Raw genomic sequence first — 27,238 nt, 5'->3', positions numbered from 1 at the left:
ATTAGTGACATGAAATGGTTTAAAAAAAATGATAAATTTCTTATAAAAAAATAAAAAAAGAGGAAAAAATTTTTTAAAAAAAAAAAATTAAAAGTAGAGAATGATAATAAAAAAGACAAACTTTTACAAATAGGGCTTTTTTTCTTTTCTTTTTTTTTTTTCTCTCTTTTCTTTCTGTCAAATATCAATTATTAAACAATTCTCAAAAAAACTAAAATAAATGTATATACAATGTGCTAAAATATTATATATACCTAATGCTCTTTATCTATTTCCTTATTACTCCATCAATAATCATACATAGTAGCCTTTTTTTTACCCTTCTTATTCTTCTTATTATGTTTTTTGGAAGATCCCCCTTGTAGTTTTTGAAGATGGAAAGGAGTAGACATCACACCCTCAAGATTATTCATTTTGAAAAATTCTTTATCTAAATCATCAGCTGCATTGTATAATGCTGCTTGTTTACCACCGTGTGTAATTGCTTTAGCCTCCTTATCACCATCGGCACCGATATGGGCAGAAAAAGTTAAATTATTCAAGTCACGAGCCAAATCAAGGGTACTCAAATTCTTATGTTTAGCAGCTTCTAACAATTGTTCTTTCCTATTAATAGGTAAATTACTAAAGGTGTACAATTCTTTGTTAAATTCTTTACATTCTTCTTTAGTGAAAGGAGTATCGTCTTCTAAATGCGGCGGTGGATTAATATATAATAGTTTACCATTAACATAATCTTTTAAAATATACCTACTGGCTCTTGACTCATCAGCAGACCCAAATCCTTGAGTCATATAACCACGAGCTCTAGCGTAGGCAACTAATAACTCCTGCGCAGTTGGAGTTTCACCATTGCCACCTTCTTCCGCAGATTTTACTTGAATATGTATACCATAAAGGGCCTCTAAATAGTATTTCGGTATTCTTTGGGTAATTAAAGTACAAGGCCCCATATATTCCCGTAATTGGTCGATAGGTAAAACACCATTGCAAACCAATTCACCCTTGTCATAAGCGAAATTAGGGAAAACTAAACCCGGACAATCACACAACATGATCTTATCAGATAATCTAATGGTTTGGAAATGCTTGGTTTTCCCTGGTGTAGAAGAAACTGAAACTTTTTTTGCACCTACTAAGGCATTGATTGTAGAAGATTTACCTACATTTGGATAACCGACTAGACCAATTTGAATCAAGGATTCTTGTCCCGGCAATGGAGGAAGTAACGGTTCTTTGGGAGCACTTTCAATGAATAATTCTTCCAATTGTTCAATTTTCAAAATTTTGATTTTTTCCGAAAGTAAGGCTTCAAGATTTTCTTCTGTCCCGTCAGTATCTTTAGAATCTTCGTAAAAATCTTTTTCAAAGACATACGAATCCCCAAATTCGTTTCTTTTTTCCAAAAGTTCATTAGCAATGGCAGCACTGAAAAATCTAAAGGATATCCCTTTAGAAATAAAATATTTGGCCCACGTAATCCTCTGTTTACGAGTCAATAAATCAGCTTTATTCACCAATAGTAAATTTTGTTTTCTTTCATCTACCTCCTTAACGTACCTCTCTAAATCAACAGATCTAAATAGCAATGGATCTCTGGCATCAACAATTTGAATGATCAAATCGGATCTTTCAACGACCCTCCATAGTTGTCTCCAAACTTCAATATTTCTCTCAAATGGGGTCAATAGCAAATCATCATTATTTTCTTGTAGCATGGCCAATTTTCTTCTCCAATTCAAAAATGCTTCCTTTTCCAATTTTTCTAACTCATATCTTGTCATAGATTTGGACCAAGCCGGTCTCCGAGGAACAATCAATTCTTTCGCATGTTCCCTTTGTTTGGCATCTAGTTTATTTTTTTGTTCATTGGTCATCATGAAACCTTGACTAGACGCATTATCCACACTGCTATCCATTCTGATTATCTGAACGTTAGAATGTCTATCAGCAGCAAAGTCCTTATCAGCTAGTTCTGCAGTACTTAAAAATTCATCTAACGCTGATTCTTGCGTAACACTTCTTAATTTAACCCAGTTAGCTTCATGCTTATCAGTTGTAAATTGTACTTCTCCATCAGGCAAAACTTGAATGGAATTTTCTTTGGAACGAGCATATTGGAGGGCTTTACCTAAGCCAATCGTGTTTTTATTTCTCCTTTGAATAGGTTTTGGACCCTTGGGAGCTTTCCATTTCTTTGGTTCTGGTCTTTTTGGAGGCATAGCTGTATGTTATCTGTGTATGATTCTTTTATTTTCTTTTTTCCACTTATCAATAAAAGTATTTCACACTATCGAATTAAAGGAAGATAGATTTACTTTTTTTTTTAGTCTTCTCTAATAAAAATTTGTGATTTCGTTGAATTCATAACCAAGAAAAATGAACAAAAAGAAAAAATTAAAGAAAAAAAAAAAAAAAAAAAAAAATTAAAAAAAAAAAAATTAAAGAAAAAAAAAAAAGAAACGTTCAAAGGATTTTTAATTTATTGATGCTATTAATAAGATAAAAAATTTTAATGTAGATGTATGTTTTTATTTTAATTTTTCCCTTTAATATTTGTTGATGCTAAATTATACACACATATACTCATAGTGTGTGCCAAACTTGCAATGAATTGTCGTAAAAACTGCATGTTGCTATAAATTCTGAAGACCAATCACCACCGTAACACATTGAATCATGACCCTTTTTAACATACTGCATTTCTTCAAAAGTTTTTTTATCACTCTCCACTTCTACAATTTTGGCACCATTATACATACAACAAACAAGCAATCGATTCATATCTTTTGGTGACTCACATAATCTCCAAACACCACCATGTAATCCTTTTTCAAACATGTTTAGAACTGGCATTTTTCCTGGATAAATTTGATCTTTTCCCAACATTCGTAGATCAAACCCTCTTATGTGATCGTCATAAGAGCCTGTAATCAAAGATGTTGGAGCACTAACCCTGAAAGTTTCGCTACTAGCTTTGATACTTACCACACCTGCCTGATGAATCCTACCTTCGTTACTCCATATCTCGTTTTTCATTCTTAAATCATGGGCTATTAGTTTTGAATCATCCCCACCGGTAAAAACTACGTTAGTTAAAGGTGAAATTTTACCAAATTCGCCTATCCAGCATTCTAATGAATGTTGCGATTCTAATGTGTCGCAGGAAAGCGCATTAATACTGGTAATTTTTTCGTCTTGAACTATTCTTGTGGTAGATTCACATGGAGTTTTATCAATTCTAAGTAATTTTGTTTTGCCATTGGTAGCAGTACATAAGACCAATTGCGGTTCCAATGGTGAGAAATGGCAAGAAGTTATTAAAGTATCCGAATGGAAAACTTGATAATTTGCCTGTAGCGTTAACATTTCAGTAACATTAAATGAACTGATGTCATAGTTAATTTTCCAAACCATTAAATTTCCTGTAGAATGTGCAGTTATCATTATTGACCTGTCACCATGTGAAGATATTTTCAAATCTAGTATAGCACCGTACGTTGGTATTTTGTGCAACAGTGTTAAACCAGGATATTCATATATATCTATCGAACCGTTCCTGAACCCAGTGTTCTTATTTAAATCATAAGTACCTACCAAAATATATTTATTATTGCACAATATTTGTAAGCAACAGGGTGGTTTCTCTGTTTTTGCCTGGTATTCAACAATTGTTTCTTCCCTTAAATCAGATATTTCCTGCATTATATATCAATTTATTTAACCTTAACGTATTTAAATCAGTTTGTTTAATGGAAACTTTAAATATATTAGATGCTGATCTTTGATAACCTTTTAATTTCATAAATAGATAAAATATTTTCAAATTGCATGTTTAGAAAATATACATTTTTTTTTTTTTTCTCAATAAAGCAAAAGCAACGAATAAAATTGGCATTTTTTTTTTTTTTTTTTTTTTTTTTTTAATTTTCATTTTGTTCAGCTGTCGAGAAAATGAAAAAAAAAAATTGTTTATTGTTATATTTTCACAAATAATACTTTACACTGTACTCAACTTGCCTCTTTCCAAATTAATTAATCAAAGTAAATAAAAACGATCCATCATAAAATACAAAAAAAAAAAAAAAGTTCGATAATTTGTTTTCTAATATGGATGAATACACTTTAAATTTAAAAAGTTTCCAAGTTGGATTGCCCGCTAAACTTCTCGAATACAGAAAAACCAAATATTTAATAAACAATTTTAACGGCAAGTCTTACAAGAAAAAGGAGGTAAATGTAGCAGCTACTGTTAAAAGATTCAAGTATTTATTAGAAATTAGTACTCTGTTTAAACAGTTCTTGGATAGAAAAGTTGATTCAGGAGACGAACAATATAAACAAGTATTAAGTAATTTATCTCACGAAAATCCATCTTTGTTGTCAAATAAGCTAAAAAATGGGGGCACCAAAGGATTCACTCATAGATCTAGGTTAAGTGAACATGATGAAGACAAAGAATTGTTAAAGGAAGAAACAAAAGAAACAAAGGAACAAGACTATGAAGACGATGTAGATGATGAAATTATTTTTACAGAATCACCACTATACATTAATGGGAAATTGAGGCCTTACCAAATTCAAGGTTTAAACTGGTTAGTTTCTCTACATAGGCATAATTTAAGTGGCATATTGGCTGATGAAATGGGTTTAGGTAAAACTTTACAAACAATTTCCTTTTTAGGATACATTAGATATCTAGAAAAAAAACCAGGTCCATTTTTAATAATTGCTCCCAAATCCACTTTGAATAACTGGTTAAGGGAATTTAATAAATGGACTCCCGATGTGGATGCTTTCATTTTACAAGGTGACAAAGAGCAAAGGCAAAATTTGGTTCAAGATAGGTTATTGGCATGCAAATTCGACGTAGTAATTTCTTCATACGAAATTGTTATAAAGGAAAAAGCTACATTTAGAAAGTTTAATTGGGAATATATTGTTATCGACGAGGCCCATAGAATCAAGAACGAAGAGTCAATGCTGTCCCAAGTCATTAGAGAATTCACTTCTAAAAATAGGCTATTAATCACCGGTACTCCATTACAAAATAACTTACATGAACTATGGGCATTATTAAATTTTTTATTACCCGACATCTTTGCAGACTCTACTGCCTTTGATGAGTGGTTTGGTGGCAATGCTAATGAAAGTGTTGATGGTAATGAAAAAACTGCTGCTGATCAAGATAAAATTGTCAAACAACTTCATGCGATTTTGAGTCCATTTCTATTACGCCGTGTGAAAAGTGATGTTGAAAAGTCATTACTACCCAAAAAGGAATTGAATTTGTACGTTGGCATGTCTAGGATGCAAAAAAGTTGGTATAGACGTATTTTGGAAAGGGATATCGATGCAGTCAATGGCAATTCTGGGAAAAAAGAAACAAAAACTAGATTACTAAACATTATGATGCAACTAAGAAAATGTTGTAATCATCCTTATTTGTTTGACGGTGCTGAACCAGGCCCACCATTTACCACTGATCAACATTTGATAGACAATTGTGCAAAATTAAAGGTTTTGGATAAACTATTGGAGAAATTCCAAAAGGAAGGTTCGAGAATTTTAATTTTCAGCCAAATGAGCAGACTATTAGATATTTTGGAAGATTATTGTTACTTCAAAAATTACGAGTATTGCAGAATTGATGGCTCCACTGCACATGAAGATAGAATTGAAGCAATCGATGAATATAACGCACCAGGTTCTAAAAAATTTATATTTTTGTTAACAACACGTGCAGGTGGCCTAGGTATCAACTTAACCAGTGCTGATATTGTTGTCTTGTATGATTCAGATTGGAATCCACAAGCCGATTTACAAGCAATGGATAGAGCTCACAGAATTGGACAAAAGAAACAAGTTAAAGTTTTTCGATTTGTCACCAGCAACAGTGTCGAAGAAAAAATTTTGGAGAGGGCCACTCAGAAATTGAGATTGGATCAGTTAGTTATCCAGCAAGGTAGAACCACTTTTGAAAAAAGGAAAACTTCTGGTGAAAATAAAGATGATTTATTATCCATGATTCAATTTGGTGCCAGAGATGTTTTCAACAATGCTACTACAGGTGAAAGTGCTGATGTTGATGATGAAGATGGGGAACAGTTTTCTTTGGATGAACTGTTAGCTGAATCTGAAAAGAAAACCAGAGCTTTGAATGAAAAATATTCTAATCTAGGGTTGGATGATTTACAGAAATTTTCACACCAAGTGGACGATTCCTATGAATGGAATGGGAAAAGTTTTCAGAAAAAAGCTGCAGATACAAATATTATCGATCCATTGACTCTTTTCAATGAAAACGGTGTTAGCAGTAGACGTGAACGTAACACCAATTATTCTATTGATGAATATTATAGAGATGTTTTGAATCCGAAAAATAATGCATCTACACCAAAGCCGCCAAGTCAACATAAGATGCCTAGACCAGCAAATTTACCTAACCACCAATTATTGCCACCGAAATTAAAATTATTATTAGAAAGGGAAAGATTATGGACTAGTAAGATTAACAATTGTGTTCCTACTGTAGACGATTTGAAACTAACTTATAGTTGTAACGAATTTCAAGAACAAGACGAGAAAGCCAAATTAAAAATTTTACAAAATGCTATTGAAAATGCTCAACCTTTAAGCGTTCAAGAACTTGCTGAAAAAGAGCGGTTAAAATCAATGGGGTTTATTACTTGGAACAAAATAGAGTTTAGAAAGTTTTTAGCAGCCTCAGGAAGACACGGTCGTTGTTCAATAAAGGCCATTGCCAAAGAATTGGAACAAACTAAGACAGAAGAGGAAGTTAGAGAATATTCAAATTCATTTTGGAATAATATTAATAGGATTGATAATTTTGAAAAAATTGTTAAAAATATCGAAGCCGAAGAGGATAAAATCAAGCGGACACAACTTCAACAAGAAGCATTACGTAGAAAACTTTCTCAATATAAAAATCCACTAAAAGATATGAAGATTACATATCCATCTAGCTCAGCTCCAAGTAAGAGGATGTACTCTTTGGACCAGGATAGATTTTTGTTGATCATGTCCTTCAAGCATGGTTTAAATACACCAAACGCATCTTCTCTGATAAAAAAAGAGATCAGTGAATCACCTTTATTTCTTATGGATTATTTCTTCCAAAGTAGAACTGCTTCTGAAATTGCCAGAAGATGCCAAGTTTTGTTGCAATACACAGAAAAAGAGTTTGATACTGAACTAACGATGACTGATGATTTGAAGAGTAGAATTGTAAATGAAGATCTTGAATATTCAAGAAAAACCAAAAAAATCAAGAAATAGCTCCCATTGTATTTCAGCGATTTGGAAGTTTACATATATATATATATATAATATTATATAAATGACTATTTTATAATGAAATTATTTTCCATTTCACGTTATTTTTTTTTAAATATTTATATGGTAAATTCATAACAGAGCTGCGATATCACCTTCAATAGAAGTTGGTTTTACAACCGATGAGTATCTTTTGAATACAATACCTTTTTTATCTATTAAAAATTTTTCAAAATTCCATTTAATACCTCTGAACCCTAATAGACCAGGTTTCTGAGCTTTCAAGTAGGTATAAACAGGATCTGCATCTACTCCATTAACTTTAATCTTTTGTAAAATTGGAAAAGTAACACCATAATTTAACTTACAAAAATTAATAATTTCTTCTTGAGTATCCAGTTCTTGCTCGCCAAATTGACTACATGGAAATCCCAATATTTCCAAACCTTTTTCATGATATTTTTTGTACAATTCCTCGAGTTCTTCATATTGTGGAGTAAATCCACATTTAGATGCTACATTTACTATTAACACAACCTTATTTTCTAATTGTGAAAATGGGAATGGTTCGCTTTTAGAATCTATTGGAGTCAATTTGTAAAAATCAGACATATTTACTTTGTTCCTTTTTTTTTATTTTTTTTATTTTTTTTTTTATTTTTACTTTTATAGACTGAGGAATTTAATGGTTATACCTTAAATACTAATAACACCGTTATAATATTATAGTATTTTGTACAATTCCAAGCTGTAAATATTCCATTAAACTATAAAACTTGCATATCTAAATTGATTAAAAAAAAAAAAGAAAAAAAAAAAAAACGTTTCTGCAAGTTTTCTTAATATACAGGTTTATCTTCGGATCTAACCGCTATAAAAAAATATCAACTTGAGATAGATTTCAAGTAGCAACAACAATCTTTAACAAAAACCAATAACAACTACGAAATGAATAATTTATCTTTTTACTATAATTAAAAAAAAAAAAAAAAAAAATGAGATTACATATACGTATAGTCACTAAAATAAATTACCTTTTTTGGGGAGTAATTACACTCATACATTGAAATTCATCTGAATATGAAGATTTCCATAAACGCACTTTACCGTCATCACCTGCACTACTTAAAACAGTCCCAGTTAAATTCCATGATACTGACCATACTTCGCCCTTATGATCATCCTTTTCAGCAATCAATTCAACAGCAATTGTAGAATTATTTGCTTCATTGTCTCCATTACCACTATAATTTGAAGCTATATACTTATTATGATCTGTTATTTTAAAAATACGAACATTCCCATCTTTACAGCCAGTAGCAACTAGCTGATAGGTTCTGCCTATACTTGGGGCCCAAGAAACCGACCTGATTAGCCCCTTATGCCCAGGTAAGGTCGCAGCCAAAAATAACTTACCCTCCTTATTACGTTGATATATTAATCCTTGGTCTAATGCACAACAAACAATTGTTTCCTGGTAAAATCTACTAGGGCACCAAACCAATTCGAAATCACTTTGTAAATGAGAAGCTGGCGGTGTAGCCAAAACTTTAAGCTCACTGGTAATTGTCCATGACTTCAAATCTGATGGTTCTAAAGCATCATATATTCTAAGGATCCCGTCATTCCCAATGCATCCTATACGTAGACCAAAATGACTAGGCGCAAATTTGACACTAAATAATGGGCCAATAGAATCATTTAATGTAGTTACATTGATCCATCTTTTGCCGCTTCCCTCTGGAATATCGGGGTCTTCTTCCCAGATTTTAATTTTCTTGTCATAAGATGCCGTTACAATTAATCTGCCAAATTCAGGCGAGGCCCAGTCTAAACTTACTATTGAACTATCATGTGCTTTCCAGGAATCACTTAGAATCCACTCGTTTGTTTCTTTATCTAGTCTAAAAACTTTAACATGCTGATCGCTTGAACACGTTGCTAAATGTCTTCCATAAAAATCGTAAGCTACATCATGGATAAGATCTTCGTGTCCAGAAATGAAGGGTATCATATTGTATGTATATATATATATTTATTTACTTGGATCTATGTGAGAGTAGATAAGTTTTTTACTACTTTTAACTTTCAACAATTTACGTAATAAAAAAGAAAAGAAAAAAAAAAAAAAAAAAGGAAAAAAAACGCATTTAACTTTTGCTTGTTGATCAATTTATTTTTTTTTAGGTGAATTTAACTCAGGATCGAAAAATAGCAAAAATGAAAAAATAAATAAGTCCGAGAAATAGTTTGTCCGAGAAGTGTAAGTACCAGCAAAATATGTATATTTTTTTTTTTTTTTTTTTTCTTTTCTTCATTTTCAATTTTTAGATTTTGGTTTCTGAAACTTTTAAATAGAAAAAAATCACTGGTATATGAATTATTAAACCATGTGCGTTTTTATTAATTGAAAAGTTTGATTTTTCCCTAATTTATTATTAATTTTTAAAATAAAATCTACATAGCTCCTATTTCCTCTAACTGCTCGAACTTTAAAGGAAAAAAAAAAAAAAAAAAAAAAATTCTATTTAACTTCTAATCATTTTATGTGTCGTGACTGAAAAAAACCTAGTTTTTTTTTTTTTCTTTTCTTTCTCTAGACACGCTTATATATACATATATATACATCTATAAATAGAAAAAAAAAAAAATAAAGATTAAATATATATATATAGATACAATCGAAAGAGTTCACAGCAATGGATGCCAATACCGGATTCCCACTAATAGTATCAACAATAAGTGGTGCCATTGGGTACTTAGCTACATTATGGCTGATACCAAGAGTTTCCCAACAATTTGTTAAAATTGGTCTATTTGGAAAAGATCTTTCCAAAAGAGATAAACCAATTATTCCAGAAACAATCGGAGCTATTCCAGCTACAATTTTTATTTTAATGATGTTTTGTGACATCCCAATTTTGTTTTATAAAGATTTGCTCTCCATAAAAGAACCCGCAGTCGTGCATTTCTTTCCACACCGTAAATTGTGTGAATTTTTAAGTGCTGTTTTATGCTTAGAAAGTATTCTTTTGTTAGGTATAGCCGATGATTTGTTTGACTTAAGATGGAGACACAAATTTTTCTTACCTGCGTTTGCGGCCATTCCACTTCTAGTTGTCTATTATGTTGATTTCGGTGTGACTACAGTAACGATTCCTCCCTTTATTTATAAGATTTTTTCTACATTCAAGCCAACCACTAGCGCTATGATCACCCCTTTCCCTCAGTTTATAGATTTGAAATGGGGATATTACGCTTATATGGGCTGTGTTTCTATTTTCTGTCCAAATTCCATTAATATCTTAGCAGGTGTCAATGGTTTAGAAGTTGGCCAAACAATAGTGTTATGTATCATCTTTCTTATCAATGATGGTTTATTTTTAATCAATGGTATCAATGAGGCTTCTAAACACTCTCATATGATGTCTGCTGTTCTAATTATTCAGTTATTAGGTGTCTCATTGGCATTATATCACTATAATAAGTTTCCAGCAAAGGTATTTGTTGGAGATACATTTTGTTATTTTGCAGGCATGGTATTTGCCTGTTGCGGTATTTTGGGCCATTTCTCAAAAACAACCCTATTATTTTTTTTACCCCAAATTTTCAACTTTATTTATAGTGTTCCCCAATTATTTGGGTTAGTTCCATGTCCTAGACATAGAATGCCCAAATTTAATGAAAATGACGGATTATTATATCCATCTAGGGCCAATTTATTGATTAATGAAAAAGGTGAGGCAATCAGGATTAAGCCTATTGCCAAAGTTATGCTAAAATTATTATACTTATTAAGACTAATTGATCTCGAATTTGATGAGAAAAATGGGGAGGTTAAATCATGTACCAACATGACGTTGATTAATTTGATTTTAGTTTGGTCCGGCCCATTAAGGGAAGATAAATTATGCCAAAGAATTCTTTTAATTCAGTTTATTATTGGTTTGTTGGCCATTGTTACAAGACATGTCATTGGTGCGTTTATTTTTAAACATGATAATTTATGGACCATTATATGATACCTGCACATGTTTTATTTTATTTTATTATATTTTATTATATTTTTTTGTTTGAATATTTTAGTATTAAATTAGCCTCTATATATGTACATTATACATAATTTCAAATAGTACAATTATTGTCTCTGTTGACTTCTAATTTACAGCTAGAAAAAATACAGCAAAGATAGCAAGCGTTGTGTAATGATCAACTAGCTTATCTACTTTTGTTTGGAAAAAAATTCTTCACGTTGTTTCAACAAATCTTGAGCCCAACTTTTGACCTCATCAGTTTTAATACTTTTCACAGCACCCCAAAACTGTTGTAAATCAGTTTTACCATATCTCTTCTCGTAAGCAAAACATTGAACCAATAACTCAAATTTATCTATATCCTTGACAAAACGAGCTTCCGGAGAAGAAATGTTTTCATAGGCCAACCAATCTTCCTCTATTTGCTTGGCAGCCTCTTTATTATAAGGTTCAACTAGTTTTTCAGTAATGTACTTGATAGTATCAAATTCTCTACGATGCTTTTCAGCTTTTTTGATGGAATCATGCGGAGTGATATCTCCAACCAAACTTTCTGCCATATCATGAACCAAAGCAATTCTCACACATGCATCTCTGTTTATGCCCGGTGTCTTCAGTAACATGCAAGTAACACCCATTCTGTACATATGATCTGCAATCGATTCACAATCATTTATATTGTGATCTAACCATCCCGTTCTTTTTTGAATTTTTAACTGTTCGATAATATGTAAAAAGTTGATTACATAATTTGCTGGAGTGGATTTGGATAATAGGCCAAAGGACTCTTTTAATTCGGGTGGAATATGATCTTCTGGTTTCCAAATATTTGATGGTTCATTAGGCGTAGCAATATTTGTTTTGTTTGATGTAGTCATTGTGAAATACCTTTTTGTTATATTAATGTTTTTAACTATTCTATAATTTTTAAACATGAAGGTAGATAAAAAGGGGGGAAAAAAGTATATGCTAGGTTGACAGACAAAAAGTTATAACTGATTTCCTAACTAAGATGATTTTTAAGACAAAGTTTAGTGAAAAATGTGTTTCTTTGACTAGTTGGAAAATGATATGTGATATAATTAAATAATTATAAAAAGAAAACAATACACGATTAAAAGAAAGAGATGCAAGTAAAAAAAAATAAAAAACCTTTCGAGGTTTTACCGGGAAAAAGAAATAAGAAAAAAGAAAAGAGAAAAAAAAAAAAAAAAAAAAAATTCCAACTCTTCTTTCTATCGGAATTAATTAATACTGATATCAAATGAGTTTAACGTACTTAACCAACACTCAGTTAAAAATAACAAGACACACTTATAGCTTATCAAAACTACAAAAAAAAAAAAAAGTTGAATTATTTATTCTAAAAGTTGATTACATAATTAAAACATTTTTACATAGTTTTACTTATAACCATAAAGAATAGAACCAATTATACTACAAAAATTAAAGTACATTCTAAAAAAACTTTTAAAGTTTCATTTAATTTAAGCAATCAATTCAACAACACCACCAGCAGCCTTGATTTTTTCTTCAGCCAATTTGGAAACAAATCTGGCCTTGACAATAACTGGAACATTTGGAATTCTACCTTTACCCAAAACTTTACCGTAACCGGCAGCTAAAGTGTCAATAACTGGAGCATTAGTCTTGGAAGCAGACTTAATGTATTCATCTCTTTTTTCTTCTGGAATCAAAGTCCATAACTTGTCCAAGTTCAAAACTGGTCTCCAGAAATGGTTCTTTTGTTTGTGGAAGTATCTCATACCAACCTTACCGAAGTAACCTGGATGGTATTTATCCAAGTTAATTCTGTGATGATGTTGACCACCAGCCATACCTCTACCACCAGGGTGCTTTCTGTGTTTACCGATTCTACCATTACCGGCTGTATCAAAGTTTAAAAAATATATATATATTTTAAAGGTTGTTAGTAATCTTTGGTTCGTTGTAACTAAGTAAAAACAATCACAAAATGAACTGAAAAAAAATATTTTCACTGTCCAAAGCATGTACTGAACGAGTGCGTCAATTAAAAGATGGCCCCAGTTCAAACAAAGATAAAGCGTAAAAGTAGAGAAGCATAGAAACTAAAATACACCAAATAAAATAAGCCTCATCCCACCACAAAAAAAAAATCCAAAGTCCAAGATAAAAATGACTAGAACTGGTAGGCGTAATTTGGTTTATAAAAACTTGATGTATACATATTCATAAACGAGTCGCAAAATATATTTAGTACTCAAAGTCTAAAGACGTTGTCTCTTAAATGAACAAATCCCAGAACAAATTTATAAAAAAATTTTGAAACCCTTGAATAGCCAATAAAGTGGTACGATTCAATAATTAATGATATAATCCATGTAAACATATCCTCTTCTCTACAATCACACGCAATCGATATTTAAACCTATACAAAATTAATGATTTGTTTTCTTTAATTGAGCACATCACATCAGCACACATCTTGGTTCTTTCATTCCTTTTTATCCTAAATGAATTAGGTTTGAATTGAATCTTTGTATTAATCTGTATATTCAATATGGAACTACATACCTGAGACGTGACCTCTGTGTTTTCTGGTTTTAGTTAATCTAGTTGGCATTTCTAATAGATTTGATTGGAGTTCTACTTTGATATTCCTTTTTTTTCTGTTTTAATAAAAAAAAAAAGGATATTAAGAGAGATGAGGCTATTAAAAGAAAAAAGTAGAGGAATTGAACTTAAAAAATCACAATACGTAAGATGAATCGAGGAAAAAGAAAAAAAGTATTAAATATATCTCAACTCTAAATATATTTAAAAAAAAGAAAATAAAAAAAAAAATGAAAATAAAAAAAAACTTTTTTTTTTTAAATATTTTTCAATTTATTGATTATCTAACTAACAAAGTAAAGTTGAATTAAAAAAAAAATTTTTTTTTATTTTTTTTTATGCAGTCATTTGTAAGAACTTAGTTGCAAAGTATATGAATTTATTATGGCACGATAATAAAAGTATTTTTCCTTCTGTTTTTTTTTCCTTTTCTTTTTCTTTTTTTCTTCTTTTTTTCGCTTTTTTTATTTCAAAAACAAAACAGTATTTAGAAGGTACGGATGCAATGCCATAAATTAGTTTTTATAATCACCAACACAAAAGTTTAAAACCCTAAAACATTTAAATAGCATTTTTACCCTAATTGATATCACAACTGACTTTTCATTCCTAACTTTTACGCCCCTTAAAAAAATAAAAAATAAAAAATAAAAAATAAAAAATAAAAAATAAAAAAAGTTTTGTGTGTTTGTAATCTTAAGCCTTTTTTTTTTGTCTAGCAAGTACTATATTATAAGAAAAAAAAAGATAAAAAAGATACAACCATAATTATCTTTTGTAAATATCTCCTGTATAATTAAATTTCAATTTTCTATACAAAACAGCTATACACTTTAATAATCCATCTTCTGTTCCAAAAAAAAAAAAAGAAAAATACAAAAAAAGAAGGAAAAAAGAAAAAAAAAAAAGAAATGGCAGATACTAATTTATTACCATCTTCATATGGACGTCCAGAATCCCCTAAGGAAAAAAGCGTCACAAACAAATTGTTATTCGCAACAATTGTAGCATGTTTCGGTTCGCTTCAGTATGGTTACCACATGGCAGAATTGAATGCTCCACAATCAGTTTTGTCATGTCATACTACTGGCACCGATAATGCAATGTCAGATCCCTTATATTATTCTTTGGGACTTAAAAACTGCGTAGCAATGAGTGAGCAGCAAATAGGTTTAATAACTTCAGTATTTTCTATTGGTGGACTATTTGGGTCCTTGTACGCCGGTGTGCTAGCTGATATTCATGGTAGACGGAAAATCAGTTTTTTCAATGCATTTTTAAGTATACTTGGAAGTTTGTTACTAACGTTTTCCAATAGTTTTACGCAGTTTTTAATTGGAAGATTAACTTGTGGGCTAGCCGCTGGAAGTAGTGTTGTTGTTACCCCACTATTATTAACGGAAATTGCACCCAATAATTTAAAGGGGGCACTAGGCTCAATGAATCAAGTTAGCATTAATTTGGGTATATTATTGACACAGGTGCTATCTTTAAAGTGGGCAACTATAAATCAATGGAGAAATATTTTATTTGTGGGGGTCATACTAGCCACCATTAACTTTATTCTATTGTTTAAAGTGCATGAATCTCCAAAATGGCTCGTTAATAGAGGGTATTTGGACGAAGCGGAAGATGTTTTGCGTGGATTGCGAGGTGGAACAAGAGCAGACACAAGAAATGAGATTAATGAATGGCTAAGTGTGAGAAGTGTGTCTAGGACACAGTTGTCCAAACAACAAGATGAGAACAACAATAACGGTAGCAATAGTAACTTAGTAATGTTGGGACCATCACCTGCAAACAATACTAAGCAAAACAACAAGAAAGATTCAAGTTACCAAAGTTTGCATGCAAGATCCACTAGTCCTTTGGTATCAGCACATTCAAATCGGGAATTTGAAGAAAATGAAGAAATCAAGGAGATTAGTATGTGGCAATATATTAAATCAAACCATTACAACAAATCCAGGTTTATGATTACAATGATATTAATGGGCCAACAATTTGTTGGTATTAATTCAATTATTTGTTATGGAGTTAAAGTTATAGGAGACTTGGTTAGCGAGGGGAACACAGCAATTATTGTTAACGTTGGAATATCGATATTGAACGTTGTTGTGACATTTGCTTCATCCCCCCTCATAGATAAATGGGGTAGGAAACCATTATTAATTGGATCTTCATTTTCCATGGGGCTTTCATCACTTTTCATTTCATATGGACTAAAGGCCAATAGTGCACAATTGTTGATTTTTTTTACATTTTTGTATATAGGTGTTTTTGCTATTGGTATGGGACCCATACCCTTTTTAGTTATTTCTGAATTAACACCGGACGAAGCTATTGGAGCTGCACAAAGTTATGGAACCACTTGTAATTGGATTGCAGTTTTTATTGTAGCCTATGGTTTCCCTGTTTTAGATTCTATTATTGGGATAAGTCCAATTTTTATTATATTTGGTGTTGTAGCCTTTTTATTTTCTATTTTCGTATACTATAGATTCCCTGAAACAAAGGGGAGAAGTACAAAGGTTGGATTATGGGATTAATAATGTATATATTACGTATAGTTTATTAAAGTTATATTTAGATTTTTTTTTTTTTTTTTTTTAAGTAGTATTTTTATACTATGTGATTATTGATATTATTCTTGGTATTCTTTGAATAAAAAAAGTGGTAGAAAGTCAGTAATATTTATATTTTGACACATTTTCATTTTTTAGTCTGATGATGTACGTAATTTGTTGCTTGGATGAACTTTAAGAATAATTTGCAGAACAATCACGCATGTAACAGTTTTATTTTTATCATTTTTTCTGTTTTTTTTTTTTTTTTTTTTTTTTTTTTTTTTTTTTTTTTTCAATCTTGAATCAGTTAATATTAATCGGCTCCAAATTTAAAAAAAAAAAACTTTATTCTAATTATAAATAATACCCAACCCTTGAAAAAAAGTCATAAAAGTGTGGTTCAATTGTAACCATTTTAATAATCTCTATATAGTAAAATACTGATAAAAAAAAACAAAAGAAAAGAAAAGAAAAGAAAAAAAAGCCCAATTTTATTCAAACTTAAATTATAAACACCACATTTATAATATACAAAGCCATATTCCCAACCAGAATAATTATCATTCTTCCCTTTTTTTTTTTATTACTATCGTCCTTATTAAAAAAAATCAACTATATCCTAATTAGTTTAAAAAAACATAAAAAATAAAAATCAATAATACAAACCATCATAATGGTGCAAAGTAATAAAGTTCGTTTAACATTTAAGGAACAAATGGATGGGTTCCCATGGACTCAGTTAATGATAATTTCTTTAGTAAGGTTTAGCGAACCAATTGCATTTACCTCTCTATTTCCATATGTATATTTCATGGTTAATGATTTCCATATTGCACCAAATGAAGCGCAAGTTTCTAAATATTCAGGGTACTTATCTTCATCGTTTGCACTTTGTCAAGTTTTATCATCCTTTCAATGGGGGAAATTTGCTGACAAAAATGGTAGGAAACCCGCACTATGCTTTGGGTTAATTGGTACCTCTGTTTCCCTTTTGGTGTTAGGCTTTTCAACGAATTTTTACCAGGCCTTACTTGCAAGATCAATGATGGGATTATTAAATGGGAATGTGGGTGTTTTGCGTACGGTTATTGGAGAAATTGCCACCCAAAGGAAGCACCAAGCATTGGCATTTAGTACAATGCCCCTATTGTGGCAATTTGGCTGTGTGATTGGTCCAATGATTGGGGGTTATTTGGCTTATCCATTAGCTGACCCTTCTAGAAATCCACCAACTTGGTTTCCAGTTTTTATTTTAAAGTTGGTTAAGAAATATCCATACTGTCTACCCAATATTGTGGTTTGTTGTTTGTTACTTCTCGGATTGGTTAATGCCATATTGTTTTTAGAAGAAACACATCCTATTCATAAATATAGGAAAGATTACGGAGTGGAATTTGGGGATATGCTCAAAAGAAAATTATTGTGCATTAAACCAAAAGAAAGACCATGGAATATCCAAACGGCTACAGTTACATCCGATGAACATACACATTTGTTGGAACCAGAAACCGCAACCCAAGCTGTAAATGATGATGAAGATACAGATACCTATTATAGTGATAGTGATAGTGTCCCATCTTTAGAACACGTTTTAACTAGAAGAGAGTCGGTAGCCTTGATCAGAACGTACTCTTTGCGTGAGAACACAGATATAACTGAACAGGAAGAGCAAGATGCGCCAATTGCCTCTGATGGTTGTAAAGATTCGGGCATCTGGCACCAAATATTTCATACCAAAGTCTTTTATCCCATATCGGTCAATTTTATCATGTCATTACATTTGATTGTTTATGATGAATTTTTGCCGGTTTTTTTGGCATACGATTTGGCAGTTAAACATCTACCTGATGGTTCTACTAAGTTGCTAAGCAAGTTTCCATGGAAAATTAGTGGTGGAATCGGATTCAAACCGGAACAGACGGGTACATTGTTATCGACGACTGGTATGTTTGGATGTTTTGTGGTAATTTTCATTTTCCCGATCATTGATCGTGCATTTGATTGTCTAACTATATTTCGGAAATTTGTTCAATTATATCCAATAATGTATATATTGGTTCCCTATGTGATTTTCCTACAAAAAGATAGTGTGCCAAAATGGATAACCCCAATTTATTTGTACTTTATCACTGGCTTGAAAACTCTAGTTGGAGCTGTTTCTTTCCCACAAATCATGTTGTTGATTCATAATACCAGTCCGTTAAAGTATAGAGCTGTTATTAATGGGGCTACGATAAGTTGTAGTGCTGCTGCTAGATTTATTGGCCCTTTAATTTGGGGTTGGTTAATGTCTTGGTCTCAGCAAAATGATGTGGCGTGGTTAAGTTGGTGGTCTTTGGGTGGAATTAGTTTAATTGCTTTGTACCAAAGTTATAAAATCGATCCAATAGATGAGGATTCTTTTGGTAACACTGATTCTACTGCTAGTACTAATGATAACCATGATAATTTCAGTCAATTAGAGGCTGGCACATCAAAAAATAAGAAGCGTTCATTAATGTATATGGGAAATAGATCACGTAGAGTGTCTTTACCAACATCAAGATTATCAACTAATTAATCATTTTTTAATGGTACGTTTCGTGTCTCATATGGTTTAAAAGAGGAGTGTGGAAGGGGGTGAGTCTATTTTTAGTGGAAGGGATAGTTGAATAAAAAATTTTTTTTCTTTTTTTTATTAATTCTTGTAGGTAATTTGTTGAAAATAAAGAAAAGGAACTATATAAGATATTAATACATATATATGGACTTTTTTTTTAATGTACTGTAAGATATTAATACCATTATAACAGACTGAATTAAAAGTGGGAGGATCTAACAAGTAAGGTTAAAAAAAAAAAAAAAAAAAAAAAAAAGAGTGAATAAGTAGTGATTATACAATTGCTATTATTATTGGATGATTTGTTCATAAAAAGGTTGTTTTTTTTTTTTTTTTTTTTTTGTCATAGTTTCAAATCTTACAAAAAAAAACAAAACAAAACAAGACAAAAATGCGTGGATTATCCAGCCTGGAAATATTAATAAATTTATTTGGTTATAAAAAAATGATGAAAATTAAAAATTAGACTTTATTAAAAGAAAAAAAAATTCCTTTTGACACCACTTCAAAAATCCAAAAAAAAAAAAAAAAAAAAAATATTTTTATATATAATATAGTTTTTTCTATATATCTAAAAACATATTAAATTTAACACACATAAAAATTTTAGTGTTTTGTTATTAATAATTTTAAATAACTCTTTAGTAACCATTTTTCTAAACAAATCTAATATATAATATTAAAAACAGTATAAAAAGTCTAAATCAATTATATATATATATATATAGACATGAATACAAATAAAATAACAAACTCTACCTCCGTCACTAATACAAAGCAAAAAACCCGGAATTTTACAGGGTGTTGGGCTTGTAGGTATAAAAAAAGGAAATGCGATGAAACTAGACCAATATGTTCGTTATGCGTAAAACATAATGATAGTTGCGAATATGACGTTAAATTAATTTGGTCTAATTATAATCTATACACAGTTAATGAACAAGACAAACTATGCACTATACACAATAATACACATTCCACAATAACCATCGTCCCTCAAGCTAACAAACAGAATTTTGGTGATAACAACACTACTTTTAAAAATAATAATAATAATAACAGCAAGTGTAAAAAAATACAGAGCTCCAATTCTTACACTATAAGTGATAGAAGATATAAAGTTTATAAAAATCAGCAAAATAGTTTGATTCATGGTGCTAAATGTAAATCTGATAATGGTAACGCCTATCAAGCGTGTGTTAATGAAAAAATGAATTTTTTGTTACAAGAACTGGAAAGCCAAATTGTCTCTGCTAAGCACATAGTATCTAATACTAATACAACTTTTTTCCAATGTGGTCCTTTTGGATGCTTCCCTGTAAGTGGTAGAAACAAAACTGTAAAGGGGAAAGACGTAGCAACATTGTTGGCTGTACCACCATCTCCTATTAAATCATTTACGGTTTTAAACAATGACAAAAAATTAATTTCAGATACACCGGTCAGTGTTGAGTCATATTATATGTCACAAAACGAATATCAGTATCTTGTAATTAAATCACCATGTTCCACGAGTTCATTAGTAGACGAACCAGCAACAAACAATTTTTCTGGGACTCCAAGTTCATTTCACCTCCAGGAAACTGCTTTGCTTTCTCCTGATTTCGATGCTTTTTGGGATTCAAATGTACTATTGAATTCCCCATGCCTAGAAACATATCCAGAGTCAAGCAATGCCGTTAAAAATATAAATGTTGTTCATAATAACAATCTTTTCTGTGATTTCAACGGCAAAAATGATTTTTTTGATTTGGCCTTTTTCCCTGAATTATTCAATGCTGATGATAAATACTATATTGAAATATTTTTTGAATTTAAATGGGAACAAAAAGTTTCTCCTCTCTTTCCTAATAAATTACTTGAGGCTAATTTTATTTCATTATTAAATGATTTATATTTACAGCCCAGTAATGTATATTATCAAGATTTAATTGATTTGCTTAAAAATGAAGCCGTCTTTGAAAATTTGTTAACTAGTAATCTAATAAAACTTAGACTACTTTCTTTTAATACGACTAAAAATAAGAACGGTTGGTTGGTTGACACAATAAATATAATATTCCTAATAAAAATTGGGCAATCTGATAGCAATACAAATGGTACCTTGAATAATTATCTATTTAAGTGGTTAAAGGATTTTTCGCTAAATTGGTCTTTTTATTTTGGTAGCGATGTTTTTATAAATTCTTCAATAAATTTATCTATTTTTTTACCACTGATTGAGTTTGCAACTAAAGACACTAGCATAGAAATAACAAAATATTTATTGTATCATGAAATTATATGCAAGCTAAAGCATTCGATGAATCATTTATTTGAGTTGAATGATAATGAAAAGGATGGAAATTTTGATACCTGGTTATTGAATTTAAAAAATACTATAGAATTTAAAATAATTAATCGATTGGAAGACAATTTTATAAATCCAAATAATATTTAGGAGAGAAACAAATTCTGATTTAAAATAAGTACATATATATATATATATATAGATTTATTTATTTATACATATGTAACAAGAACTTGATTGGAAAAAAAAAAAAAAAAAAAATTAACGAACATTAGCATGTACAATAGAAGCGACCTTAAAGGATTCGCCTTTTGCATTTGTTAATTTTTTAATTTTACCTCCATCAGTTTCATCTTTAAAAATAACTTCTAAATTATCATTTGTGCTAAAATTAGGTTGGTAAGCTTCCCAAATCTTTTTCTTAGGATTCAATTGTTTTAATGGTTCTTCAGCACCATAACCTTCAAAGAAAACTTTATCACCTGGTTTGGAACCAGCTGGTGGTTCGACAAATTCAATTTTATCTTCATCACTGCCGCATAAAACCATGGCATAAGACTTAACACCTCTCATATTAACTGGTTTCAAATTACAAACTACAACAACGTATCTTTTTTGCATAGCTTCCAATGGAAAATATTTAACTAAACCGGAACAAACGGTTCTTGGACCTTCTTCTTCACCAACATCAATAGTGGATACGTACAAACTATCAGCATCAGGATGCTTAATGGCCTTTTCGATAAAACCAACACGGAAATCAATGGCAGAAACATTTGGTTTAGAATCTGCCTCCTGTTGTTGTTGTTGTTGCTTGCCCTTTTCAGCCTTTTTGGCAGCCTTCTTGGCCTTAGCTTCTTCTCTTAATTTTTTCAAAGTTTCCTCATCTGGTTTGCCTCTTGGCTGTTTATTTCCTTTCTTGGTTTCATTAGCACTGCCTTGTTTTTCCTTCTTTGAAGCATCTTCTTTTTTTTTCTTTTCAATAATTTCTCTAGGTAAATCTAAATCCAAATTAATACCGGTCAATACAGGTTCATCGGTGATTTTCAATAATTTAATCAAAAACAAAGCCCACCTGATAATATGTCTGTATTCAGCAACGGTAGATTTAATGTCTTTAGAAGCAGAAATGATATCTTTTAGGCCCGGTAAAGTGTGTTCTAAGACAAAAGCATCAGTTTCGGAAGGTTCTAATGAAGCTTGTGGAATGATGAAGGCATTGAATTTCAAATGTGTATTTAGCTCACTTAAATTAGTAACAATTTGGCCAGAGTTGGAAATGTTTTCCCATTGGGATTTAGTAGCTTTTTGTTCTTGAGTGAATTCGGTTGATGATGGTAAGTTTAATTCTTTGAATTTTGCAACTAAATCGGTCATCTGTGATGTAAGTATGTGTGTATGTAAAGAAACACTTGTAGGTTATTGTGCTGTTGTGCTTAATTTTGATTTAATACATGGAGCTAACTTTAAGAAATGTTAGAGATGCAAGAGTTTAACGTTTATTATTAAAAAAAATTAAAAAAAAATGCAAAAAAATGCAAAAAAAAAAAAAAAAAAAAAAAAAAATTTTTTTTTCGTCAATGTTTGGAAAAAATAAAAATAATGATGACTGCTTTGCTCAGAATAATTGATAATAAAAAAAAAGGTAAAAAACATTGCGAATTCTGTGGATCGAACACAGGACCTTCAGATCTTCAGTCTGACGCTCTCCCAACTGAGCTAAATCCGCTTACTTTCTGCTTGTTGTAAGGTGAAGTGGGCTAAAGATGTTACTTGGTTAGACTCGTTCTAAATCGATCTTTTCTCGTTATTATATTTCTTCTATATATAATATCTAATTACATAAGTCTAAACTAACTTATACAAACAAGGACAATATATCTACGAAACCCAAAACTCTTTAGTGAGATGTTGGCTTTATATACTCCTGTTTTCGGTTGTCGACACGACAACTTTTACAACAATTATGACAGCGCATAGCCTTAGCTTTTCGATGCGTTGTTCTCAACTTCGGTACTGCGGTGTTATAGTAGTATTTGCTTTGCTGGCATAATCACTACTAAGCGTAACATCCACGTACAAGTCTCTTTACGGATAAATCATAATAACATAGTATCTCACTATTTACGGTTATTAACACGTGATTTATCTTGTTATAAGGTTTACCTTATAACACTGCTGAACTTACAGATGTTTTAGTTCAGCCTATTCTTATCGCTCTTTGTTTCTTTTTTTTTTTTTCCTTTTTTTTTTCTTTTTTTATTTTTTTTTTTTTGGAAATAAAATAAATATTAATTAAAAAGGAAGATGTTAAAGGGAAACTGATTTTTTATTGTCACTTAAAAATGCTATCAAAAAAGATCTTATCAATATAATCCAAGAAACAAACATTTAAAAGTCTTTTTTTTTTTTTTTTTTTTTTTTATTTTAATATATTAGATTAATAAAAGGGTAAAAACGAAGAAGAAATAATATAAAATAAGGACAATACACGCTTAAACCATCAGCAGCTATTATTATTATTATTATTATTACATATACTATATGCCAAGCACAGCTACAAATAATAATAGTAATAATAAAGTAAGTAAACTTATAGACACAAATACCAATACCATACCCAAGCGTAAAAAAAAAAAAACTTCCAGAGCCTGTGTACATTGTGCTAGAGCACATGCTACATGTGATGCTTCAAGACCATGTGCTAGATGTATTAGAAAAAAATTAACTGATACATGTGTAGATAATCCTAGGAAAAAAAGTAAATATTTACTAGATGTTGATGAGGATACATTACAGGCTAAGATAAATGTACCCACCCAGGTTTTACCCCAGAATTTTCCTGTATCTACTACAGCTAATGCTGTTACTTCTTCCAATAATTTGGATCCTACTTCCCACAATACTAGTGAGAATTTCACTATTGTTCAGCAAGAACAACAATATAGAGCAACACCATCACATATAGTACATAAGCCTAAGTTTATGAGTAGTGCCATTGATTCGGAATATAGTTCTTTATCGAACATAATAAGAGAAGAAGAAAATGTACTGAACAGAATACCTGTTAATATTTTGAATAACCACAGTCATAATAATATTAATGCAGATACGGGGAGGAGCGCTAGTGCTATTAGTAGTAATAATTCAAGTAGTACAAAATTAAACGAAAGTTATAATCTGCGACAACAAAATAAGGATGACTATATCAGTGACACTGGATATTCTAATGCTACTTTTAATCTTCACGATAATAAACAATTGGTATACAGTAATACTGGCACCAACTGTAAGGAATGTACTGATAATACTAATAATAGGAATACTTTATACAATGACCATAATTATAATTTCAATAATCCTAGTGTTCCACAAAGTAGGTCAGCATCGCCATACATGCACCAATATCAAAAAACTTGTCATTATGCTAGTTCAAACACTAGTAATACCAGTAGTAATGTACCGTACCACAATGCGACTAATAATACTGTTAACCACAACATAATAAATAACCAGGCAGCAGAGCAGGCAATTAATTATTCAAGAGAGTTGGTTAAATACTTGGGACCATACAGTATTGAAATATTAAACTCCAAAGTAGATCTATTGACACAACACTTTCCACTAATACTCACTGAATCATCAGATATCAGCGCTAATACTAGTTTCACTGCCTCTGCAACTGGTGGTTCCACCAGGGATTGTAGGAATAATAGTAATAGTTTTAAAGACTTGGAGTTTTGTAACATTGACACACCAATTGCATGTATGAAAAATAGTAGTGAAACAGTGCGTGCCTACAGTTTGGAAGTACACGAGATGGCTGGTGGTGCTAGTACTGTTACTGCAACTGCCGCATCTGCTGCCAATAATAATAGTAATAGTAATACTAGTATTAGTAACGGCACGGACAATAATGACAATAGCACTATTGCTACAAACAATATAACCAATAGTATAAGGTATTATAATCTTCACACACATGAGCCCAAGAGTAATGTAAATTGGCCGCACTCACTAAAATATTCGACACCAAAAGATATATACACGCGATTGCAGCAGCCTTTTAGTCACACATATGGGTTTTCTAGTTTATTAAAATATTTGAAAAAAAGATTCAATAGAGAACAAGTTTTATCAATGTGTCATGACTTGAGTGAATTTAGACCAATTTTCATTGCAAGCACGATTAATTTGAATGAAGAAGACATGATTTTTATGGAACAATGTTATCAGAGGACGTTATTACAATATGATGAATTTATTAATGAAACAGGTACACCTACTATAATTTGGAGAAGAAACGGGCAAATCTCGTATGTAAATGATGAGTTTGTTATATTGACAGGTTGGTCTAGAGAAGTTTTATTGGGGAAAATGACATTTATTATGGAGATTATGGACGATAATAGTTGCTTAGAGTATTTCAAAACATTTAAACAAGTTTGTTATAGAGACTTTAGGGGTTGCACAATTTTGCCCAATATTAGATTATTTAGCCCTATAAAGGGTAGAGAAATTTGCTGTTCTTGTTGTTGGACATTAAAGAGAGATGTATTTGGGCTACCAATGATGTTAATCGGGAACTTTTTGCCAAAAACTTTGAGTCTGGAGGCAGTAAAGTAGTGTTTATAATATTGTTAATGATTAAGCTTATTTGGTAGTTGATTTTGATTTATTTTCGAAAGGTAGTAAATGATATGATAAAAAAAAAAAAAAAAAAAAAAGGATACAGGATTGGTATATAATAATAATAATAATAATATAAAGCTATATATATAAATATATAAATATGGAAAAGAAAAAGAAAAAGAAAAAGAAAAAGAAGGGATACCAATTAACAAGTTGGAGTTAATTCAATAGTGTTGTATTTTTCAACGCTTTAGAATATCATCAATAAAGGATCTATATTCGATCATACCATCATCGGTACTTTCTACCCCCTTTAGTAACTCATCAACCTCGTCTTCATTTAATCTTTCACCTAGACCAGTTAACATATATTTCAAATCACCGATACTAATCTTGCCAGTATTTTCCTTATCAAAAACTTGGAAAGCTTTGATAAAATCATCGACTGAAGCATTGGTAGTTGATTCCAATACAGCCTTGTTAGAAGTAATTAAATTGTCAATATCATTTAGACTTATATCATTAGTATTGGTGAAGTTTTTTTTAATTAAGTCCGATACCAAACTATTTGTTGGGTTATAGCCAATAGCCCTTAAAAAATCACCTAATTGGGTGACTGGGATAGTGCCTTGAGCCTTTTTGTCAAAAAGTGTAAAAATATCTTTGTAGGTTTTGTTGGAAGACATGTTGTTGTGGTTTAGAAGTTTTTATTTTAGATTTTTTCTTTTTTATATATATTTAGTAAACAAATGAGGTAAATGGATCTACAAACAAAATAAATCAATAAATAAAGAAAAAAAAAAAAAAAAATTTTTTTTCTCTGTATTTAATTAAAGATAAATAAATAAAATAAAAATATACTTTTTGCCCTGTTAGGGCTACGAGTTAAGGTTTAGTTTTCTAGAAGGTGGGAAAGGGAAGGAGATGAGGCCGAGACTGAGACCGAGATGAGACCGAGATGAGACCGAGACCGAGACCAAAGATGACCGATGGTTCTAAGATTTTGATTCTTTTTGTTTTTCCTCGTTTAAATATCAATTTATATGCAGAAAGAAAAAGAAAAAGAAAAAGAAAAAAGTACAAAGAATATCACCATTTTTATTTCTCAAATTAAATTAAAATAAAATGAGTAATAATGTATTCATGGTTTCTGTGTATATTAAACGAGACAATAAATGATTTCTTAGATTTTATTTTGTTAGGAGAATCATCAACCAACGGCACC

At 30.8% G+C, this 27,238-nt stretch overlaps 13 protein-coding genes and 1 non-coding gene across 14 annotated transcripts; 6 read left to right on the top strand and 8 right to left on the bottom strand.

Moving 5' to 3' along the window:
* Positions 1-287: 287 nt before the first annotated feature.
* LSG1 (ribosome biogenesis GTPase LSG1) lies at positions 288-2,222 on the bottom strand (the record flags this gene model as incomplete). The annotated part of the gene is made up of 1 exon (XM_046080010.1): positions 288-2,222. One exon carries the CDS (start codon positions 2,220-2,222, stop codon positions 288-290), a length of 1,935 nt encoding a protein of 644 aa, XP_045937332.1.
* Positions 2,223-2,586: 364 nt separating this feature from the next.
* On the bottom strand, positions 2,587-3,705 carry RRT2 (diphthamide synthase; the record flags this gene model as incomplete). Its single annotated transcript, XM_046080009.1, has 1 exon — positions 2,587-3,705. One exon carries the CDS (start codon positions 3,703-3,705, stop codon positions 2,587-2,589), a length of 1,119 nt encoding a protein of 372 aa, XP_045937331.1.
* A 405-nt stretch (positions 3,706-4,110) lies between these two features.
* ISW1 (chromatin-remodeling ATPase ISW1) lies at positions 4,111-7,299 on the top strand (the record flags this gene model as incomplete). The annotated part of the gene is made up of 1 exon (XM_046080008.1): positions 4,111-7,299. One exon carries the CDS (start codon positions 4,111-4,113, stop codon positions 7,297-7,299), a length of 3,189 nt encoding a protein of 1,062 aa, XP_045937330.1.
* A 129-nt stretch (positions 7,300-7,428) lies between these two features.
* SEH1 (Seh1p) lies at positions 7,429-9,310 on the bottom strand (the record flags this gene model as incomplete). The annotated part of the gene is made up of 2 exons (XM_046080007.1): positions 7,429-7,841; positions 8,359-9,310. Coding segments are annotated over 2 exons (954 nt in total). The 3' UTR covers positions 7,429-7,839.
* A 685-nt stretch (positions 9,311-9,995) lies between these two features.
* Positions 9,996-11,318, top strand: ALG7 (UDP-N-acetylglucosamine--dolichyl-phosphate N-acetylglucosaminephosphotransferase; the record flags this gene model as incomplete). The annotated part of the gene is made up of 1 exon (XM_046080006.1): positions 9,996-11,318. One exon carries the CDS (start codon positions 9,996-9,998, stop codon positions 11,316-11,318), a length of 1,323 nt encoding a protein of 440 aa, XP_045937328.1.
* Positions 11,319-11,518: 200 nt separating this feature from the next.
* Positions 11,519-12,208, bottom strand: SCDLUD_001034 (HD domain-containing protein; the record flags this gene model as incomplete). The annotated part of the gene is made up of 1 exon (XM_046080005.1): positions 11,519-12,208. One exon carries the CDS (start codon positions 12,206-12,208, stop codon positions 11,519-11,521), a length of 690 nt encoding a protein of 229 aa, XP_045937327.1.
* Positions 12,209-12,817: 609 nt separating this feature from the next.
* On the bottom strand, positions 12,818-13,935 carry RPL28 (60S ribosomal uL15 domain-containing protein; the record flags this gene model as incomplete). The annotated part of the gene is made up of 2 exons (XM_046080004.1): positions 12,818-13,284; positions 13,887-13,935. 2 exons carry the CDS (start codon positions 13,933-13,935, stop codon positions 12,818-12,820), a joined length of 516 nt encoding a protein of 171 aa, XP_045937326.1.
* A 901-nt stretch (positions 13,936-14,836) lies between these two features.
* Positions 14,837-16,474, top strand: VVS1 (Vvs1p; the record flags this gene model as incomplete). Its single annotated transcript, XM_046080003.1, has 1 exon — positions 14,837-16,474. One exon carries the CDS (start codon positions 14,837-14,839, stop codon positions 16,472-16,474), a length of 1,638 nt encoding a protein of 545 aa, XP_045937325.1.
* A 691-nt stretch (positions 16,475-17,165) lies between these two features.
* On the top strand, positions 17,166-19,052 carry SCDLUD_001031 (uncharacterized protein; the record flags this gene model as incomplete). The annotated part of the gene is made up of 1 exon (XM_046080002.1): positions 17,166-19,052. One exon carries the CDS (start codon positions 17,166-17,168, stop codon positions 19,050-19,052), a length of 1,887 nt encoding a protein of 628 aa, XP_045937324.1.
* Positions 19,053-19,821: 769 nt separating this feature from the next.
* Positions 19,822-21,531, top strand: THI2 (Thi2p; the record flags this gene model as incomplete). The annotated part of the gene is made up of 1 exon (XM_046080001.1): positions 19,822-21,531. The coding sequence occupies one exon, from the start codon at positions 19,822-19,824 to the stop codon at positions 21,529-21,531; it is 1,710 nt and encodes a 569-aa protein (XP_045937323.1).
* Positions 21,532-21,642: 111 nt separating this feature from the next.
* On the bottom strand, positions 21,643-22,758 carry ARC1 (Arc1p; the record flags this gene model as incomplete). Its single annotated transcript, XM_046080000.1, has 1 exon — positions 21,643-22,758. The coding sequence occupies one exon, from the start codon at positions 22,756-22,758 to the stop codon at positions 21,643-21,645; it is 1,116 nt and encodes a 371-aa protein (XP_045937322.1).
* Positions 22,759-23,037: 279 nt separating this feature from the next.
* Positions 23,038-23,110, bottom strand: SCDLUD_001028. The gene has a single exon. It is a non-coding gene; the product is annotated as a tRNA-Phe (tRNA).
* Positions 23,111-23,925: 815 nt separating this feature from the next.
* Positions 23,926-26,007, top strand: ERT1 (Ert1p; the record flags this gene model as incomplete). Its single annotated transcript, XM_046079999.1, has 1 exon — positions 23,926-26,007. The coding sequence occupies one exon, from the start codon at positions 23,926-23,928 to the stop codon at positions 26,005-26,007; it is 2,082 nt and encodes a 693-aa protein (XP_045937321.1).
* A 248-nt stretch (positions 26,008-26,255) lies between these two features.
* Positions 26,256-26,699, bottom strand: MLC1 (Mlc1p; the record flags this gene model as incomplete). The annotated part of the gene is made up of 1 exon (XM_046079998.1): positions 26,256-26,699. One exon carries the CDS (start codon positions 26,697-26,699, stop codon positions 26,256-26,258), a length of 444 nt encoding a protein of 147 aa, XP_045937320.1.
* Positions 26,700-27,238: the final 539 nt, after the last annotated feature.

This window comes from Saccharomycodes ludwigii, chromosome I (genome assembly GCF_020623625.1).
Source record: "Saccharomycodes ludwigii strain NBRC 1722 chromosome I, whole genome shotgun sequence".
Classification (NCBI taxonomy): Eukaryota; Fungi; Ascomycota; class Saccharomycetes; order Saccharomycodales; family Saccharomycodaceae; genus Saccharomycodes; species Saccharomycodes ludwigii.
The sequence above is the reverse complement of the archived record's forward strand: the minus strand, read 5'-3'. Positions and strand labels throughout refer to the sequence as shown.